At 49.2% G+C, this 19,020-nt stretch overlaps 4 protein-coding genes across 4 annotated transcripts; 1 reads left to right on the plus strand and 3 right to left on the minus strand.

The window, feature by feature from the left end:
* Positions 1–994: 994 nt before the first annotated feature.
* On the minus strand, positions 995–3,407 carry IUM83_10985 (Dimodular nonribosomal peptide synthase; the record flags this gene model as incomplete). Its single annotated transcript, XM_067935517.1, has 3 exons — positions 995–1,144; positions 3,181–3,315; positions 3,402–3,407. The coding sequence occupies 3 exons, from the start codon at positions 3,405–3,407 to the stop codon at positions 995–997; spliced, it is 291 nt and encodes a 96-aa protein (XP_067798806.1).
* A 206-nt stretch (positions 3,408–3,613) lies between these two features.
* Positions 3,614–4,211, minus strand: IUM83_10986 (uncharacterized protein; the record flags this gene model as incomplete). Its single annotated transcript, XM_067935518.1, has 3 exons — positions 3,614–3,677; positions 3,756–3,883; positions 3,948–4,211. 3 exons carry the CDS (start codon positions 4,209–4,211, stop codon positions 3,614–3,616), a joined length of 456 nt encoding a protein of 151 aa, XP_067798803.1.
* A 1,293-nt stretch (positions 4,212–5,504) lies between these two features.
* On the minus strand, positions 5,505–6,041 carry IUM83_10987 (Plasma membrane protein; the record flags this gene model as incomplete). The annotated part of the gene is made up of 2 exons (XM_067935519.1): positions 5,505–5,877; positions 5,941–6,041. 2 exons carry the CDS (start codon positions 6,039–6,041, stop codon positions 5,505–5,507), a joined length of 474 nt encoding a protein of 157 aa, XP_067798804.1.
* A 5,125-nt stretch (positions 6,042–11,166) lies between these two features.
* IUM83_10988 (uncharacterized protein) lies at positions 11,167–15,800 on the plus strand (the record flags this gene model as incomplete). The annotated part of the gene is made up of 4 exons (XM_067935520.1): positions 11,167–11,558; positions 11,638–11,706; positions 15,434–15,543; positions 15,664–15,800. 4 exons carry the CDS (start codon positions 11,167–11,169, stop codon positions 15,798–15,800), a joined length of 708 nt encoding a protein of 235 aa, XP_067798798.1.
* Between the last annotated feature and the right edge of the window lie 3,220 nt (positions 15,801–19,020).

Genomic DNA, 19,020 nt, shown 5'->3' on the forward strand with positions numbered 1-19,020 from the left:
TGACATGCGAAATACTTGAACCAGGCTCTCGTATCTCGATGGTAGACTCCGCAACATCGTCCCGCCAGACGTCTTCTTCACTCGGTTCACACCCCGCGTTCTTCATATCCATCACGAGCTTTTATAACTCCGTTACGTGATTGCTGACGGAGGATGCTGTAAACTTGAACGCCGAGAACTTCTCTTTGAGCCACAGTCGGTTCGCCATGTCTTGAGTCTTGTGGAACGTTTTCAATGTCTCCCACGCTTCCTTCGCAGCCTTGGACGTCACCACGTGCATCAACTGCGAGTCGTTGAGGTTGAGCACAATCGCCGCGTGCGCTTGCTGCTCCTTCGCTGAGGCCACCCCGGCTTCTCCGCTGACCGCATCCCACAATCCCTTGGACATCAGGTACATCTTCATCTTGTAGCTCCACAGCGAGTCGTTCGAGCCGTCGAAAGGCTCGACGTTGAACTTGGTGTCGGTATTTGGGCTCATAACCAAAAGGAAGTTGGACTACGAGCTGTAGAGCTTGAAACAGTTAAAGACGGCTTCGGGCCGAGATTGCAAAACCAAAAGTAAGATTGATTGAGTGAGTTTTAGCTTCTAGCCTGCCTACTATGCTCTCTTGTTGGCAAAAAGAAAAGCAAACATCTATGGGATCGAACCCACGACCTTCGAATCAAAGCCCGGGTACTAACCCACTAAGCAATACAGACTTGTACAAAGTCATGGACACCCTACTCCTACATATGCAAATACTATGCACCCACACACGCATCCACGCTGCTTGAACATCCAGACGCGCTCCCACGCGCTCGTTCTCACGCACACGCAGCCTGCGCGTCTCATCTTGAGCATTGGACGCCGCCACAAAGCCTCGCACACGCGTAGAGGCACGCACACACACGCTCACACACGCACGCACATGCACGCACACGCACGCACACGCACACGCATACGCACACGCACGCACACACAATGGCGCGCCAAGTGTGAAGCCACGTGTACGCATCACCCTTTAACATTTTTCTTGCCGAAGTGGCGCTGGCACTTCTTGCAGAACGCCCCCTTGTCATTGTTCACCTTGCGTTTTCTAGCGATGATCGCCTTGTTGGGGTTGGAGTCGCAGTAGCGCTCATGGTTAGAGAGGAGTCGCATCGCCTGAAACAAAAGCGGCAGCGGTAAAACCCCACGCCACACGCTCCACAGTGCTGTCATGCGTTACATTATCCACATCGTAGAGTGCCTTGGAGTCGAACGTCACGGAGGCAAGCATCGCGCCAGGGGCTCATAAGAACTAGATGCGAAGCAACAAACTTGTGTCAGCTCTGGTAACCCTCCCGGTACTAAGGCTTGATAAGGAAGCATGTGGCATTTTTCACGTGCGTGATAACCAAGTATGTGAAAATGTTCATAAACCGCCAAATTGGTCCACAGTGCACAGCGCTTGGGGTTCCAACTGTAGAAAGAAAGTTCGATGTATCCACTACGGTTCAGGGACAGTACACACGTTCGATGATTTTTACTGGTGACAGAGCTCATTCGAGAATCGGCCACCTGAAGGAAAAATACCGCCCCGCCGTGTGACGAGAAAAGAGGCAGAGCCGTTCCTGCGGCATTTGGAAGGAAGATAAAGTACTGAGCAGGAGCGTCTCGCCCGCGAGCATCGCGAGTACATTGAAGGCACCAGGGACTGTGACGCCAATTTTGGCGGCGACGATGAAACCGCTATCACCCCGCTGGCATCGCAGACCCCCCCCCTCCCCCGCCTCTGTCAGGCGATCCCGAGCGACAGTTGATGCTCGCAATACGTCGATATCAAGCTACCAGAAGAAAAGAGCTCTATCTGAATTCTAAAATACGCTAGCGAAGACGCCACGGCTGTTAGGTAAAGCGCCAGTGGCAGCCCTCGATGCTGAGGAACTGGAGGAGAATGTTGCAGCAGCTGAGTCGGAGGCGGACGACGAAGATGATGGCTACGTCGATGAAGAAGAGGACATTCCGGACAACGACATTGAGTACGAGAAAACGACCACACCACCCGCTGCGCCGCGGAGCAAACCGTCTACGAGGAAAGAAAGCTAAGAATCTAATGCGAATTGCTGCTGCGTTTGAAGTCTTAATCACCTGTCCCCGTTGCGTCAGCGAAAAGCGCAAATAGCGGTGCTACCGGAGGCTGCAGGCTCGAGATGGATAATTAATAGGTTGAGGTTAACGGGATTTGGAAGCGGCGGCAGCGGAAGTGCAAGGTGTGGACTATCCGCAAAGCTGTCAGCACCGAGCGTCAGGTAATACGCTTTTACTGTCCAAAGTACAGCAAATGCTCCAAGCGGTAATTGCATCATGGTTGATATCAAGCATGTAAACGATTGACCCATGCTCGATATCATGCTATTCTGTATTTGTGTGGTAGGGAGCGTAGCGACCAGTATCCAAACAACAACTTGACTTGCTTTGCAATCTGGCACCAGCTTTGGCGAAACGGGAGCGAACGACCGCAGCCCCGCTGTGGTCGTGGCCACCAAATGAGAGCTGCTGGGGGAGAAGCTGTCAAGTGCTGGCGAAGCCGACGCCGTAGACGAAGAGAGGCGACGGTACCCCAACAAAATAAAGGAGCCACCTACTACCGATGGAGACGCGCAGGCGGGCGAGGATGGTGTGGCTGCCAATGAAGGAGACGAAGTTCAGGAGGAAACCGATACCGCGACTGGCGGTGATGATGACGATGCTCAGGAGGTGACGGCTGAGTAAGGGGAAATTGCTAGTGAGGATTGATGACAAGACCGACGAGAAGAGAAGTATTGGTGATTCTTTGTACGAACAGAAGCGGAGTAGCTACGTGAGTAATCAACTGCAAATACTTGCAATTCACGCGATTGCATATCAACTTCAATACCTATATACTCATTTGCAGTCGTTTTGCAGACGTCTATCAACGTAGAAAAGGCGATCTCAGTAAAATGGCCAAAATGATATCCGCTATCAAACATATCGTCCTGAAATGTGATTGGCGACGCTTGATGTACAGCATGTGGCTTCATAAGTAATACAATTGACAGGAATTTGCACCGGTATCCAGACGGCGTTCTTTCTTCCTCGGCCACGATCCGCTGTCCTTCTTCCGAGACGTGGCATTCAAAGTTGTCAAGGAGAAGGACAGCGAGTACATCTATTTCAAACTTTAATAGTTTTTCTACATAGAATCTCCACACGGAGCTGTCCATCCAAGCTTTTTCTTGAACGGTGTAGAAGTGTCCCTCTGGGTATTCTTCGAGCTCGCCCTGTTCGAGCCGTCCACCGGGAACTCCACGGATAATGAAGAGAATTGGCGACTTTATTCCCAACAATACAAATTAACAGTGAATATACAACATTAATACACAATAGCATATATGATAACAGATAGAGAAAAACTTACCGTCATCCCGCACGGTCAAAACTGCCGTCATACGGCCTGCGTGTTTGTTAGCGCCCAAAATACGCGCCGAATCTCTCCTTCCTTTGCCAGCCCACGACTTTATCGGCGGCATGTCGAATAGAATCGCCGTTTCGTCCACGTTGAGCACACCGCCGTCTCCAAAGGCCTCGTATTTTGCCCAAAACGAGAGAGCGAATTCAGCACATGTTTCTTCAAGCTCCTCGTAAGATTTTTTTTTTTTTAGCAAATTGGGGCTTCTGTAACGAGAATCCGTTGCTGTCAAGCCATACATTACAAGACAAATTTAAATACATCAATACACATAACAATATAACAAATATCATAGTATATTACCGATTAGCCAGTCGCTGGACCATGCGCTCGAGCGCGAGCATACCCGTCTCCTTCTCATTCAAGTAGGAGGTTATCCACTCCGGCTGAATCTTCCACATGAACGCTATGATTCCAGCGGTGGACAGAACCTGCATAATAGACATAACCTTTAAAATATACAGTCCGTACCAATTAACACCATTGTTGACGTACTTGCTCAAGCCGCCGCACGTCCTTCATGTACGTCAAAACCTCAGAGACGCAAGGAAATATTTCCTTGTGCCCCTGACCTTTTAGCGTCTTCGACGTAGCGTTACCCGTACAGCCACGAATCGCTTCGGCTTGTTTAGTCCAGTCGTGGAGGGTGCCACGGGCGATATTTAGGCTACGTGAGGCATCCTTTTTGCCGACTTGGTCAATCACTGCCAGCGCCTCGCGCTTCTTCTTAATGGAGTAGCTCCGCTCGATGCGCCTCATGACGCAGAATAGTGTGTAGATTTAGCGGGCATGCAGTGTGATTTTGGGTCCCAACCAGTCGTTATTTTTTGCTAGCGATTGGCCCAATATCTCGTTGCTGTGACATTTGATTGGATAATAATATATTTTGCTTTACTATCAGATCAGATGAGTACCACTGTACAATGCCGGATTTTTATGTCGACCGGATTTCTGCGTCGTTATCTGTATTTCGCATGGACAGTGGGAGTATTGCCGCCATTGCCAAGGCCGTCTGTCCGCATCTATCTCCGCTAAAAGACTCAGCGGATGTGGTCTTTCCGCCCAAGCGTCTAGCGGTTTTTCTATACTTGTGCGCCCAAGCATCAACTATGCGAGCAACGGCAGACCGTTTTGCTATCGGCCCATCGACTGTGTCGGGGATTGTGAAAGAGGTTGCTCGAGTGGTTTGCTGCACGCTGCGGCACCTTATCGCTTCCCCCCGTTTCGTTTGAGTGCATCGCAGTTTGCTGAAGCGTGCGGGATCCCTCAGATAGTTGGTTGCATTGATGGATGTCATATTCCTATTGTCAAACCCAGCAAAAATGTAGCCATGTATTTTAATAGGAAGAGCTGGTACACTCTAGTACTGCAAGCGGTGGTGAACTGGAGGGGAAGGTTTTGCAACCTTGATTGCAAGTGGCCGGGACAGGTTGGTGACAGTCGTGTGTTCCGTAATAGCGCATTGGCACAAGCATTCCCATCAATATCGGCGGCTTCAGAGAGGGTCACGGTCCCGACTGGTGCGAACACTTTTACCAGTATCCCCTACTTTCTGCTGGGCGACTCCGGCTACCAGGACAACGAGTACATGGTGACTACTTTTGAAATTGCGGAGACTCAAGAAGTTGTATGTGCGTCGCTCAACAAAAGACTGAGTCATGCGCGCTACAGAGTGGAAAGTGCATTTGGGCAAACCAAATGTCGTTGGCGTATTTTGCTGAAAGGAGTTGGTCAAGATATCAGCACAATTCCCGATATCGTATATGCGTTGTGCATTATTCAAATCTTCTTGTTGGATCACAAAGATACTTACACTATTAGCCCGGAAGAGCAGCGGCGAGTGTTAGCGCATTACAAGGCACGCTTTCCACTGCCGAACACGGTAGTTGAAGAATCCCCAGCAGCAACCTACGCAATGAACTCAAAAAGTGGTATGAATTTAAAATGCAGCATAGGGACTAACTACCACGGCTAATGCAAGATATATCCATTACATTTGAATTGCAATTACTGTTTCGTCATTGCGTCCAGAAATGCCTACATCATGACCATCTACTCTGCGTGCTGGCGACGGCGCTCTCGCATTTCTTCACGTTGCATCAGCTCGAACTTAGCGAAGAATGCCTCAGACCGCTCTTCTAGTACCTCTCTGACCTTTTCGTACTTGTCGTTACGCTGCCACTTGTTGTTCCTCCTTCCCGTGTTATGTGGATCTTGCTCTCGCAAAGAGGCGTGAGTATCCTCTTCAAACAGAGAACTAGCATTATCCGGAGACTCTGCTGGTGGGGCATCTTCTTCAGCGAAAGTAGCACGAGCAATATAAGTTGTACGTAGCGGAACAGTGTCCGCCTGGTCGCCGAGGAAGCTGTTAAGCCTTTCAAAGACCTCTTTTGTCACATTTGGGCTCTTCATTCGGTGCAGGTCTCTGTAATAAATACAAGAACACATTAGTTTACAGACTCTTCGAACGTGGTGAAAGCTTACGTACTTTGATTCTTTCCTCTCTTTCTTGGATAACTCAAACCAGTCGGGTTTCCCCGTGCTGGCCGAGATACGATTGGCGTTGACATCTCTAATGAAGCGAAACATCTCACGCAGGGCTTGTAGTTTATCTTCGACAACCTTTTTCGAGCCGGTAGAGCTAGGACGTGCCGCCTTGATCGCGTCAAATATGCACGTGGTCGTCATGGTTGTCTTTTCGTCCTTAGGAACACTTGCCTTATATACATCACACCATGCACAAGCAAGGACCAGCGTGTCTAGCTCAGACCATTTGCGCTTGGGAAAATGCACTGTGTCTGTCGGCTCCGGCGCGGGAGGTACCGCGGGCGAGCCGCTCCCATGAAGCACCCCGTTGCTTGCGTCCATCGCTTCGGTGAGGGGGGGGGGGGATTCGGCGAGTTTTTGATCTCTGGCTGTGAGGGAGACTATTCGATTGTAGAAGTCCCAGATCCCAGGAGCTTTTGAGGCCCCTGGGAAAAGGGCACTGAAGCGGGGTTATTTCTGGTGTTTTTAGTGACCATTTCTCGGGTTACAGGGCAAAACGTGGTGACGCTGAACACGTTTTCTCTGGAACCTGGCAAAATGTCACTAATTTTTGTCAGGTTCCAGGTTCCAAGCGTTGTCTGAACAACGCCATTGACCTGTAATAGCGCATTTTTAAAAGTTAGACAAAGTGGAATTTCCATAAATCAGTGATTTCTACTGAGCTTTGTCAAATCGATTTGTAACACTGCAAATCACTGACTCAGTAATTGTATTGTATCAGTACTACTCGGTGCATATTAGTACCATGAGTTACTGGTGCCGATATGCTCTCGGGCTGTCAGTGCCTACCATTCTACGATGCCGCTCATTTCCTCTTTGTCATCCTTCATGGCACCAGAACTTCGACACTCACGCAAAAAAAATAACCCAACCGCCCCAAAAGTCGGAAGATGACAACGCATTGGCGATGCTACCAAATTTAGCACGCCATCATAACTGAAGCAGCACCTCTTACGCAAGACTGGCTGCGGGCCAAAGGCGGCTTGCCAACCGCCTAACCAGCAAAGACTACACCAATAAGAGAGAATTGGATAAGGTGGGCTGGTCGGAGGCGGAGGCGGGGAACGAAGATGAGGAGAGCAAGGACGAGGAAAGCAAGAACGGTTGCAAAGCCGAGAGCACGACGGGTACTACCCGCCCACCGGGATGCATCTGGGTAACTGGGGCCGATAACCTCAAACGTACTAAGGAACTAGCCCACTTTGACTGGTCAACTATCGTTGACCTACGCTAACTCGGGAGATTGCAGTATTAGTAGCTGTAGCATGATTAGGATAATATTTCATATTTTCAACTGTAATACCACAGTAAACCTACTAATGGAGCCCCAAGATCAAAACTGGTCAGTGATGCAAAACTTGCTAACACTAAAGACTTCATGAAGGAAACGGTAGTGCCGGGTTCAACTCTGCGTGCTCGCACATACATTTTTGGGGTCTTACTAAAAGAATTGTCTAAGCTTTGAGGGATAGCAAAGAAACTGCTTTGGTAGATTGGCTACAGATGACGTACTTTACGCAGTGGTGGGAGCGCTGGAGCGTTGGAAGTTCATCGATACGAGGGTTCCACCTACAAAGCAGCCCATCGAAAGCCATCACCAAGTGACCAAGGTAGTCGTGACGGATTAAAAAAAAGACGCCACCATCTCATTTTTGAACCCTGTTCAACCACGCGTACTTCTCTATGACGGCACGAACTTAGCGTCCAGGCCCCAAGCACTCTACGCGGAAGGTATGTACTTCCACTTCGTATTTATCGTTGGAAGGAGCTACATTGCTAACAGTCTTCTGCATTTGTCCCAGGACTGTCAACTCCGTGATGAAGGCAAAAGAAGTTTTAATTAATCCTATCGCTCATTAAAACAGAAATTGCTGTACCAAGCCCTCTTTGGTCAGATCTCCCTTCTATGCATACAGTAAAACTCTCATAACTTGTCAACAACAGCCAAACATCGTAATTACCCCCACCCCCAACGCCCACACGTTGTACATACACCACGAAACATGTTGTACGTACAACATGTTAAAGTATGGGCGGATTAGATGCATAACCTAGGCCCTCCTGAAAATGCACAGGGCTTGGGTTCGCCGGACCAGCCCATCCAACGTAAACTGTATAAGTACGGTTAAAGTAAGATCAATGCGCTACTGTAGCTACATCGATTCATGAAAGAGTAAGAACAAACGGCAGTCTGTTAGTTGTATTTGCAGTCTGTATATGTGTAAGTTGAGTGGCAATAGGTGTTGCTTGGAAATTTGAGTGGGAATTATAAATAGGCTAGAATACTTACTTACATTTAGTAAGACAGGAAAACAAATTTGAGGGGGTATACGACCAGGGTTGTGCATAGTGTGCGTCTGTACGTGTATGATAGCAATGCGCAAAATCGTGTTGGGGTGACAGCTCGAGGCTACAATGTGTGCGTTTATGATTGTATTCATTTGATGCGCTGTCGCCTCTGTGCAAGATACCGTGCAAGTCACTCTGCTTACACTCTCTTAGCGGTCTTTGTCCGCTCTCTTGATAAAAAGCCAATGACCTCTCATCCAAAATTCGTTATCACGGTGTATCTACACCATTGTCATGCTGTAGATATACCGTGTACATGCTGGCTGTACAACATGATAAACGATTTGGCGAAATGGTCGTGTCGATGTTATACACAGTCGGTACTCGAACTTATCCGATACTATAGTAAAGAAAAGGTGTTGCACGACTTTAACATGCTGCACGAGTAACGTGTTGGGCGAATAAAAACCAACTTGGGCGTAGGGGGGGGGGGGGGGGGGGGGTAACTACCAGAAACGAGTACCGAAGATGGCGCACTTCTGAGCCCTGTTAAGGAGTTGAGGGCGTGTGCTCAAGGAGTGCGCCTTCGTGATGTCATGCATTGGAGGATTCACGGAAGTGGCCAGCTGACTATCTCGGCTTTATGCCCTCGCAAGTTTAGGAACAAGAATTTCCGGACACAATTTGAACGCTTGGTCTATCTACTTGTTCTGAATTTTCCGAGATTATGGTACAAACGCATCACGACCAGCGAGGTACGTTACATCACGTCGCCACCGGATCACCCTTGTTTGGCTGAGATTAGCGCAGGTACCCCGCCGTTGGTTCACGTGAATAATGGGGCAGATCTTGTGCTATGCAGAACCGTATCTAGCCAACCGTATCTGGAAACATTCCTCACACGGACACTGAAATCCATCGCGAGGGTGCAATTTGTGCATCCTCATCCAGTCTTGTGTCGCATGGTCTGTCTCTGGGTGGGTCGGCGTCGATGGACACAACCTCGGAAGTACTACAAGCACTGTATCCTCTCCACCTCACGGCGACGAGGAACCGAGAAGGTCAAACAGCGGAGTATACAATGGAGCACACTCAGCGGAAGAGCTGGAAGTGGAATTGAGAAACTTGAGTGGAAGCGGATCAGACGGATTGTAGGCATTGGTCCATGGGGCGAGCAACTCCTCCTGCGCCTTAAAATTCACGCAATTTCTCTGTATGATACGACAAAGACCCGCGTGGGGTGCCCGCATGCATCGTGTATCGCGGAGGGCAATATTACTTTATACCACGTATTTTGGACGTGCCTCGCCGCTGTAACCCTTCGGAGGACATTTGCCCAACGCTGGAGGACATTGGGGTTACCTATTACGACGGTTGAGGAAGATATATTTTCGTTGCAGTTACGGGTCACCCCACCAGGGATTTGGATCTCGGCGGAGCAGATCTTCCATTTCTTGTCTTTGGCAGACAACGATCGGCTCACCGACGCCATCGAACTAATGGTGGAAGGCTATTGGCAGATTGGAGCTGTCCTTTAGTATGGCGGTGGCGCGTGGCTCATTTTGACGACCTCAACAATGTGACGGAAGCTCACCATACAGCAAATCTTGCCGCCAGAATATGGACCGGATATGATACAGTCTCGCTGCATCTACGGGCCAGTCCTAATGTAGTTGCAAGGACCAGAGCATCCAATGTAGTACGACAAGTACTGATGACGCCAAACACATTGGTGCACGAACCCGAAATTTCCGGGACGCAAAGGTATCTACTGCTTTTTGACGGTGGATCTAGGGGAAACCCGGGGCCTGGAGGCAGTGGTGCGGTCGTTGTGAAAATTGGCGCATCCGTGGCGGAACTTCATGTTTGTTGGCTAGCCAGCATGTCCTATGCTGCGCCATCCACTACGAATAACTTTGTAGAAAATATGGGCCTACTCACAGGACTCAAAACCTGCGCGCGGTACCAGTGGGAACCTCTTCACGTGGTCGGCGACAGTGCAATGATCATTCGGCAGCAGAACACGCGAAAAGCTCAACTGGCTAAGCGCCTGCGCTCAATATATTGGCAAAGTCGGCGACTTGCAGACAAAGTTCGAGTTCTCAGCTGGAGTCACCATTTGAGGGAGCACAACAGAACTGCAGACACATTAGCAAATATGGCGATGGACACCAGACGGAGTCATCAGCTGGCATCGGAACAAGTAGATCATCGTTGGTTCATTGCGATTTCACACGCAGCTAACGACGTAGGCCACTGGCTGGCAAGAAATTTGGTTGAGAACACATCAGGGTTCGCGGATAGTACGGTGTAAGGCATCGGAGGGCTCTAGTCGGGTGCCACTAGAAGCACAACTAAAGATATGCAAGATGGGCAAGAGACGTCTGCACTAATAAGGACATAGGTAGTCGTTAGGCAGGCACTAAGTGACAACAATGTACCCCTCTGAAAAATGAAAAAAGAACCGAGCACCGTGTATTAGACTCATAGTAACATGGGATAAATCCTCAATAGTAAAGGGTTATAACGTACTTGGTATAAAACTCAGATTCCTACTGTATACAAGTTGAAGTGCGTAGGCGAGCGTCGTGTTACCCCCCCCCCCCCTCACACACACCACAGAATGGCTGCGCGGCGCGAAACTCGTCGAGACCACAACGCATTCATAGCGCGACTCGAGGGCAAGATGGCTGAACGCAGAGCACCGCGCATACCTGGGTGGTGAGCGGGACACGGACGCTGATTTCGGTACGAGCTCGGAGACCGCGGAAGCTCCGACACCACCAGCCCCCGCCAACCTGCATCACTTCGCCCGCGCGTCATTCCTGCCCCGCCACGGGGGAAGGAGTTTAGCTGCTTGGCTAAGGCTAGACGACTCATGGGGACCCGTTTAGCCACAGAGGCTGAAGAATACAACACAGCGTCGGGCGTGAAGAAGATAAGCAAGCGTCAAGAGGCGGCGAGTCTGCGAGAGGAAAAGATCCCAAAGGAGGCGAGAGCGATAGAGCGAGCTGCGGCTGCAGCTGAAGCGTGCTCCCGAACAAAAGAGAAGCATCGTGAAAGCGTGGCAGCGGAGGAAGAGCGTGGGAGTGGAGCTCGGCAATCCGCTTTACCTCAGCTTCAGCAGAACAAGGCGGATGCATCAAAAGCGACAGCTAAGCGTGAGGCTATGGAGAAGCTGAGTGTGGAAGGTAAGAAAAAGCAGAAGACGAGCCCCCGTGTTGCAGAGCGTGAGTATGAGAGTGCTGCATCTTCCGTCGAAGTTGTCCGGTACGGAATCCTCCTCGTGATGTATATACAACATGTACTGATTATCTTATGTTGTATACTACGTGCTGATATTTTTCAGGGAGCTGTCAGCAAGAGAATCCTCTGACGCTGATGAAACCTCACCAAATCCACCACCGCTGACTGCCAGGTATGTATATGAAAGCAGGGTGTATATACCACAGCTTTATTTGTGTTATTGTTGTATACTAACTCATTCTACGTGGACGTTTGTAGGTGACTTTCTGTGGATACAGTGGACAGCGAAGTGAACATGGAAGCCGGAGACCCCAGTGATGCTGCTCCAACCTCTCCGCTCGGACAGGGAGCGCTGAGTTCTGATGTAGTAGGCGACGCCAAGTCAGATAACTGGTACACTGAAGTGGATTAAATTGCGGATTTGGATTGTGGAAAAGTTGTCGAAGACTCCGTCGAGTTACCAGCACCAACCGACCACACTGCCGACGACATTACAGCGATGCATTGGACAACAATGCGCTTCTTCAGCGCGAAAAGAATCAAGCCAAGCGGCAGCCTGCATTGGATCCGCTCAAGACACTGGATCAAGACCAAATGATCCCCCAACACCATGATCCCGTGCACCAAGAACCCCACTGACAAAGATTAACGGTTTAACAGGCTGAGTAGTGGCATCCCGGATTGTGGCATACTGAATTACTAAGTGTCGCGCCGAATCGAGTTAACCCCCGGATGACCACACTGGATGGAGTCGAGTGATGGCCCAACCAATACAAGCTACCCGTAATTATATTGTGGAGCCTGTCCCCAGTCTAAATGGGACCAAACAACAAATCGAAGCATAGTCAAGTCAAGTCAAACATACTGAAAGCTTCATTAACGGTCAATAGAGTGATAGGAGATAGCTACAACTGCCCGGAATATTGCCCGGGGGCCCAAGATGACGGTTGTTTGAGGCATCCCCGATTGCGAGCGTTGGGTAAGTGGCTTCTTGATTTTTTCAAGCCGAAGCGGGCTAGGACTGGGGTATCGCACCCTAGAATGATCTGCTGTGGCTTCATTTCCAAATTGCCGCGCCGATTTCATATTTCCCTACTGTTGGTTCAGGTGATTGTTAGCTGTTACCCATGGGACTGAATTGATTTACTGCAGTGTGATAGGACTGTATTTTGTATTGTCTTATATTTCCCTTACTCAGTAAGGATGGTGCGCGAACGCTGAGTGCGCATCCAGTGCTGACTAGTGTGCAGGGTGAAGACTCGATTGTCGACCGGCGTATAGACCCCCACACAAGGGTCTCAAAGAATAAGAGGTGGTTGGATATTGATTGACGTTTAGCTTGGCATTGTATGTGTTTATTCTGAGTTACGGTCTTACTGTGACTCCTACCTTTCAGTCTGATCATTACTCCATTCAGTGCAGTTCGGAACAACTTACATTTCTGTATACTCAATTGCGTATTACTAACAATTTCAGGTGGCAAATCCGGTCCCCAAAGATAAACGTGCCGACAGGGGTTGACACAAGGACAAACGCCAATACTGGATCCTCGATCCAGTAGTCCTGTTCCGTTCCAGCTCCAAGTCATTCCGTGTATTGGTGACTGGATCGTGGTGACAGATACCAAAGGTACTCCGTATCTGGGGAAAAGGGTTGTGTTCTTCTCCCCAAATCCACGGCATTTCACACTATACACCTGGACGATAAAAGATGTTCAATCGCCTCACCTCACGAACAGTGGACTCCTGAGGGGGTGCGCTGTTTTTAATGTGTGGCTAAGTTATGCATGTTGTATTTTGACGCGTGCGATATTTGCTAATGTTGTTTATCTGCATGCTAGGATTGAGATCTTTTATTGATTCGGCTGACAATTGTTGGCCAATCGACGTATCTCGCGACGCCCGATCGAATGGTGGTCGCCATTTTAAGGCGACCAAGAATTGACGGAGCTGTCAAAAATAACGCCTCGCAAGGGTACAAGGATGATGGTGTATATTGCGTTTTTAATGGGGTTCTAGGCGTTGATTAAGCGTGGTTAGTACTGAGTTTGCTTGCCCGTATTCTTTAGAACAGTGGCACACTGATGCGGCATTGAGTTGAGCAGTGGGTCGAGGTACGGCTGATCGATTTTGTCCCATGCTGCTAGTACTTCACGAGTTAATTCCTCCATGCTCTGGTACTGCTTGCCCTCCGTTGTAAACAAGTCTAGCTAGCTCCCCCATACATTCTTAATGGGGTTTAAATCTAGTGACAGCGCTGGCCACGGTACAACAGCAAAATCTTGATCGTCTCACCACGCATTGGTGTATTTTGACACTTGGATCGATTGCTGGAGGAAGCAAGCTTGGGTGTGCTTCGCCTTCACAAACGGCAGTAAATACTGCTCTAGTGTCTCCACGTACTTGACGCTTTTTTGCGTACTTCAAAGGATAGACAGCTTCGACTTACCGTCAGATGAAAACGCACCCCATACCATGACTGATTCTGTCGGCTGGAATAGAGCTGTTCCTCGGTGCGGAAGTCATGCCAATGGTATTGACATCCATCTGGACCATCCAGATTGAAGTTCTTCTCGTCGATGAAGTCTACAACCTGCCATGTTTCCGTCCATCTAGCCCGAGGAAAAGCCCACTCCACATGTGCAATCTTTTGGAGGTGTTTCAACGCCGGTAACTTCTTTCGTTTCTTGTGCTTCAGTGTAGTCATGTCATGGGGGATTCCGCGAACCCGGCGAGCCTTAATAGGTAGTGTAGATCGCTAGTGAGCTGCGACGAGCTAAATTTCTCAGAATGAGCGGCTTGCAGAAGACGGCGGGTATCTTTAACCGATAGTTTGGACGGTCTTCCTGGGAGCCTGGTGGTGTTGTAGGCCCTTGTTTCTTTTCAGATACTGATGCACACCAGTCTTGGAGCGCCCAAGGCGCTGTGCTATCGACTCCATGCTCATGCCGCTGTCTCGAAAAGCTCGGATCTGACATTGCTCGAGTTACGAGAAGATCGGGCGTCTTAGCATTGCGCTAGGCCTTTGAAGAAATCGAAACGCCGCTTCACAGACATACTACTCGCGTAACACATACAAACCGAAGCAGCAATGTTAAATAACGCCTAGAACCCCATTAAAAACGAAATATATGCCTTTGTCCTTATACTTTTTGCCACCCTGGCGAGGAATTATTTTTGACAACGCACCAATTCTTGGCCGATTTCAAAATGGCGACCACCATTCGATCGGACGTCGCGAGGTACGTCGATTGGCCAATTGTCAGCCGAATTGGGGCATTTTACAGGTTGCAATGTTCGAAAATATACATTTCGTGTAATTTTTTTTATCAGTACTGTAAGGCTGGAATAATATTAAACCGGTATTTGCGGATCTGTTTCGGTATCAGGTCGAGTATGTGTATCTGGTTGGTTTGGGGCTGGTCAGGCAGACCCGCACCAGACCTGAAAAGTAGAACGCTGAGTAATATAGTGTATAGACTATTTAGACGATTAATATTTCTTGACAGTACTCTGGGTGATATCACAAGATAACAAGTGGTCATTTTCGCAATACAGTATAAGAGGTAAGCGTCGTACTTGCCTTTCGTGGCCAGTATCCCGACTGGGTTTTGGAGCCGCAACTTCTGCGCTAACTCGTGGTTTGCATGCATTGAAAGACCAATAATGAAGAACATACTGCAAGTGCAATGACCGACGTAGTGGTTGGCTGGCTAGCCGTCGCCAATTAATGTGGATGGGCCGTATACGGTGGAGCTTAACAATCTAGAAATCAGTGATCGTACATTCAAACATGAGCGACGTCCAAGAACTCTGCCCCTTCACGACAACCGTATACCGGGAAGGCTACGCCTATACGAAGACGTACTGTTCGGGTGGCAAGACATCATTTCGCTGCAGCTACTATCGCAGTACCAAGCGCAAGGGACGTGCCGACGTCATGGCAGATGGCACCTACCAGAATGGCATTCTCCACACATGTGGTAAAACAACCAACGCGACCACCGCGAGTACGTCGGAAGACAGCCTCGTTGACACTATTGAAGATGTCGCCGACAACATGGAAGCTGAGGGGGATGAGCTCGCTTTGAAGAACGTTATGTTGGTGCCAAGCAATATTTGAGAGTTAGTGAGAGAGGAGTTCACCACGTCGAAGGTGATCCGCAGCCTCAACCGTGAGCAAGTTACACGCAACTTCCAGTTTGGCTCCACCATCTACGGGCGTGTCAGTGTACCGCCGATCTCGATGGCCAAGGACGGTGATTAGCATTCTTCCCGTTCCGCTACACGTATGTGGGCAGTGGCGAAGTCCCGCAGATACTTGGCTGGTGATACCCTGCGTTGATCCGACTAGTGTCCTATAACCAGACGGCCATCTACACTGATGAAACATTCCACTGCTTGCCTAGTCTTTTTACCAGTGCATGATCGTGATGGTTCATGATCGTGGCTTCAAATGTTTCGTGCCCAGCGAGTACGCTCTACTAATGAATAAGAGCGAGTAGACGTATTGGCTTACGCTCCACTGTATTCAATCTACAACGAGGATGACCGTGGACGTGGACACCATCTCGTGCGGCATCGAGCGTGGTCTCATCAATGCGACTTGGAGATCAGTTCTTAAGCCGATATCGTGGGGTGTCTGGTTCATTTCAAGCAAGCCACTCGACGCAAGATAAGCAAGCTTCAGATTCCGAACAGATATCCGGCATGATGCAGCGCGGTATTCTCTACGCGCTGACCGTGCTCCCTCACGACTATATCGATCCCCGCGGGATCGACTTCGTCATCACCAAGCTCAAGCAGCATCTTGGCGAGAAAGAAGTCAAACACTCAGCGTCGAAATGGGTCGGCATCTGGTCGTAATTTCGCAAGACGTGTCTCGAGATGTTTCCTCCACATTGTGGAACATTCACGGCCTTCGGTGCGCGGTGGTCAACCGCACTAACAATCACCTCGAGAGGTACAACCGTGAGCTAAACGGTGCGTTCCCGATTCCCAACCCCAATCTTCCTACCATCATTGATACCTGCATCTCGCTATGTTGCCCTACTGGAAGACACTGCGCGTAAGCGTGCTCGCGCGCCTCCTCACGGAACGTACACCGTGCCCAAAGCATTCGTGGTGTAGACACTACGTGTGTAGTCAGGGTGACTTTCTCTTTGCTCTTCTCGCATTTCACCTCTTTCCTTTCTAGATTTTCTTCTTTTACCAGTTTCCAGTTTTTTGCTTTTATTTTTTGATGCGCCTCGACGGCGAGTACAACAATAAAGCCCTCATTCAATCTTCACATATATGCAAGTTTATCAAAACCCATTACGTATTGTGAAGATAGAAATGGCCCCATATTATGTTCGGTTAGTCGATACTAGCTACAGTCGCTTACGCCTCGTTGTCCCTTGGCATGCAAGGTGGGACCTTGTTCTTATGCATGCGGTATCCTCCTGCGGTAAACACTTTCTCACACCTGGGGCACTTGCGGTCGGGTTCCTTGGTTCGGTTTCGGCGGTCATGAACACGAACCCAAGCTCATTCGCGGTCTTGGAGTTGCCATTGTAGTAGAAACGGTGTTGGAAAATAGTTTCAGAGTTGACATCGATGTAATCGAAAAAATTCTCATTCCAGTTCTTATTCTGCAGCAATATCTGGGACAAACTCCACTCCGGCAATCGTAACGTAGCAGTGCAGCCTGTAGTTCAGGCATTCATAGCTCACATCGCAATGAATAAGATCTTCACGAAACAGAACACACACGACAGGGTAAAAATCCACCAACAAAGCCCTCGACGACGGGTCCACATTCGTAAGCCAGCTGTCCAAAACCTTCAGAGACGTTCCTGACTCAAACGCAACAATCAAGCTGCACGGAATAGTCTACGGGTATTTCTCCATCACTTTTGCAATCGTGTGTCGCGTGTAGGCTTGATGCGGAGCTTGCTCGCGTCCATTTGACAACGATTTCATAAACGAGTAGACAGTCGGTACGAAGTTCTCGTCCTGGGAGCGGACCAAGTAGCTAAGCTGCTGGTGTAGAATTTTCATGGCGTCTGAAAACGATTTCGGGTCCCTTGGAACGCGAGACTGCGATAGAAGTTCATCTCCATCGTTACCACCAACTTTCTTTGAAGACGAACGTAGTTACGAGCCTTTGCTTCCTAGTAACGCAGCTACAGTCCCAATGGAAAACTTGGGGCGAAAGCGTTGCCACCCATGTGGCGGACGTGCATGGTACTCGCTTGTCATCCTGAGGGACGTTCCCAAAATGCAGATATGCAGCCCAAAATGGTCTGGGGTGTGGCTCAAACAGACGGTAATAATCCAGCGTAGTCGTTGGCCCGTAGTAGTTCTATTAATACAGCTGTTCTCAACTGGGTATATTAGTACAGTAGTTAAACGAGTGCTGGTTACGGTTTCCCAGGTTGCTAATGGCTATTTGGTGGGTCTGGGTCTGGGGCGGGCATTGCAGCATATTCGTGGGTCTGGTGCTGGTAGAGTTGACCAGGAACCGTACCAGGCCCGCAGTAGACCTGTTTAAAAGCTAACCGGTAGGTCTGCAACAAGAGTTACAATATCCGTTAGTATAGTTGCTGTTGTAGTATGACAATAGTACCGGCGAGGCCGACCTTCTCGTGTTGGATGGGGCATTAACCATTGTCAAGGCGACAAGATACCCAGCTCCCCGTCAATCCGCTTCGCGGTCAATCTAACACTGACTTCGCTAAGCAAACTGCGGTAAGTAAAGCTCCGTAAAACTATTCGTTTTCCTTGGCTCGCTGTTCAGTAACCAGATGCATCCTAATTTTTGGGTGGCATTTTTCTCTCAGGTACGGCCATTCGATTTCGATGCGGCTGGGTGTGAATTATGAGTTCTGTTATGCGATAACAGGGAGTTGGTGCACTCATATTAGGTAGCCAATTTGGCAAATGTGAGGCTGGAGGCGGCTAAGTGTTCAAGTACCGTAGAAGGTGGGCAGGGTAAAAGGGAGAGAACGTAGACGAATGCAGGATAACACGGAGAGAGATTTTCCTGGCAAAACACTAGTACCTTCCATTTTACGGAGGTGGGGAGTATATTGACCCCCTCCAACGACCCAGGAACGCTAAGTTGCGTAAGTAAAAGGCACTAGAGCACCGGATAGCTTGGCCGGGCTGTACACTCCTCTACACTACTGAATATCCCACCAGAGGGAGACGGCCAAGCAAGAAAATGACTCAAGGAACATCAGAACAAATCCAATGGACAACACCCAGTTGATCGCGTATATGACCTAAACCTTAACGGCTACTACATAAGCATAGCCTCCCCTATGTGCCGTCCACACCAGATCCGAAGATCAAACCAGATATCTTCCCGAGTCGCCTCGGAAGAGTATAGCCTCCCACACCGACAGGTACAGACAACGACGAGAAAAGCCGCCACAAGTGATATTATTTCACACGACATAGTAGGGCGCAACAACCAAATACGACTAAATACGATGATCAGA

The sequence above is a fragment of the Phytophthora cinnamomi genome (assembly GCF_018691715.1).
Source record: "Phytophthora cinnamomi strain GKB4 chromosome Unknown Contig7, whole genome shotgun sequence".
Lineage (NCBI taxonomy): Eukaryota > Oomycota > Peronosporomycetes > Peronosporales > Peronosporaceae > Phytophthora > Phytophthora cinnamomi.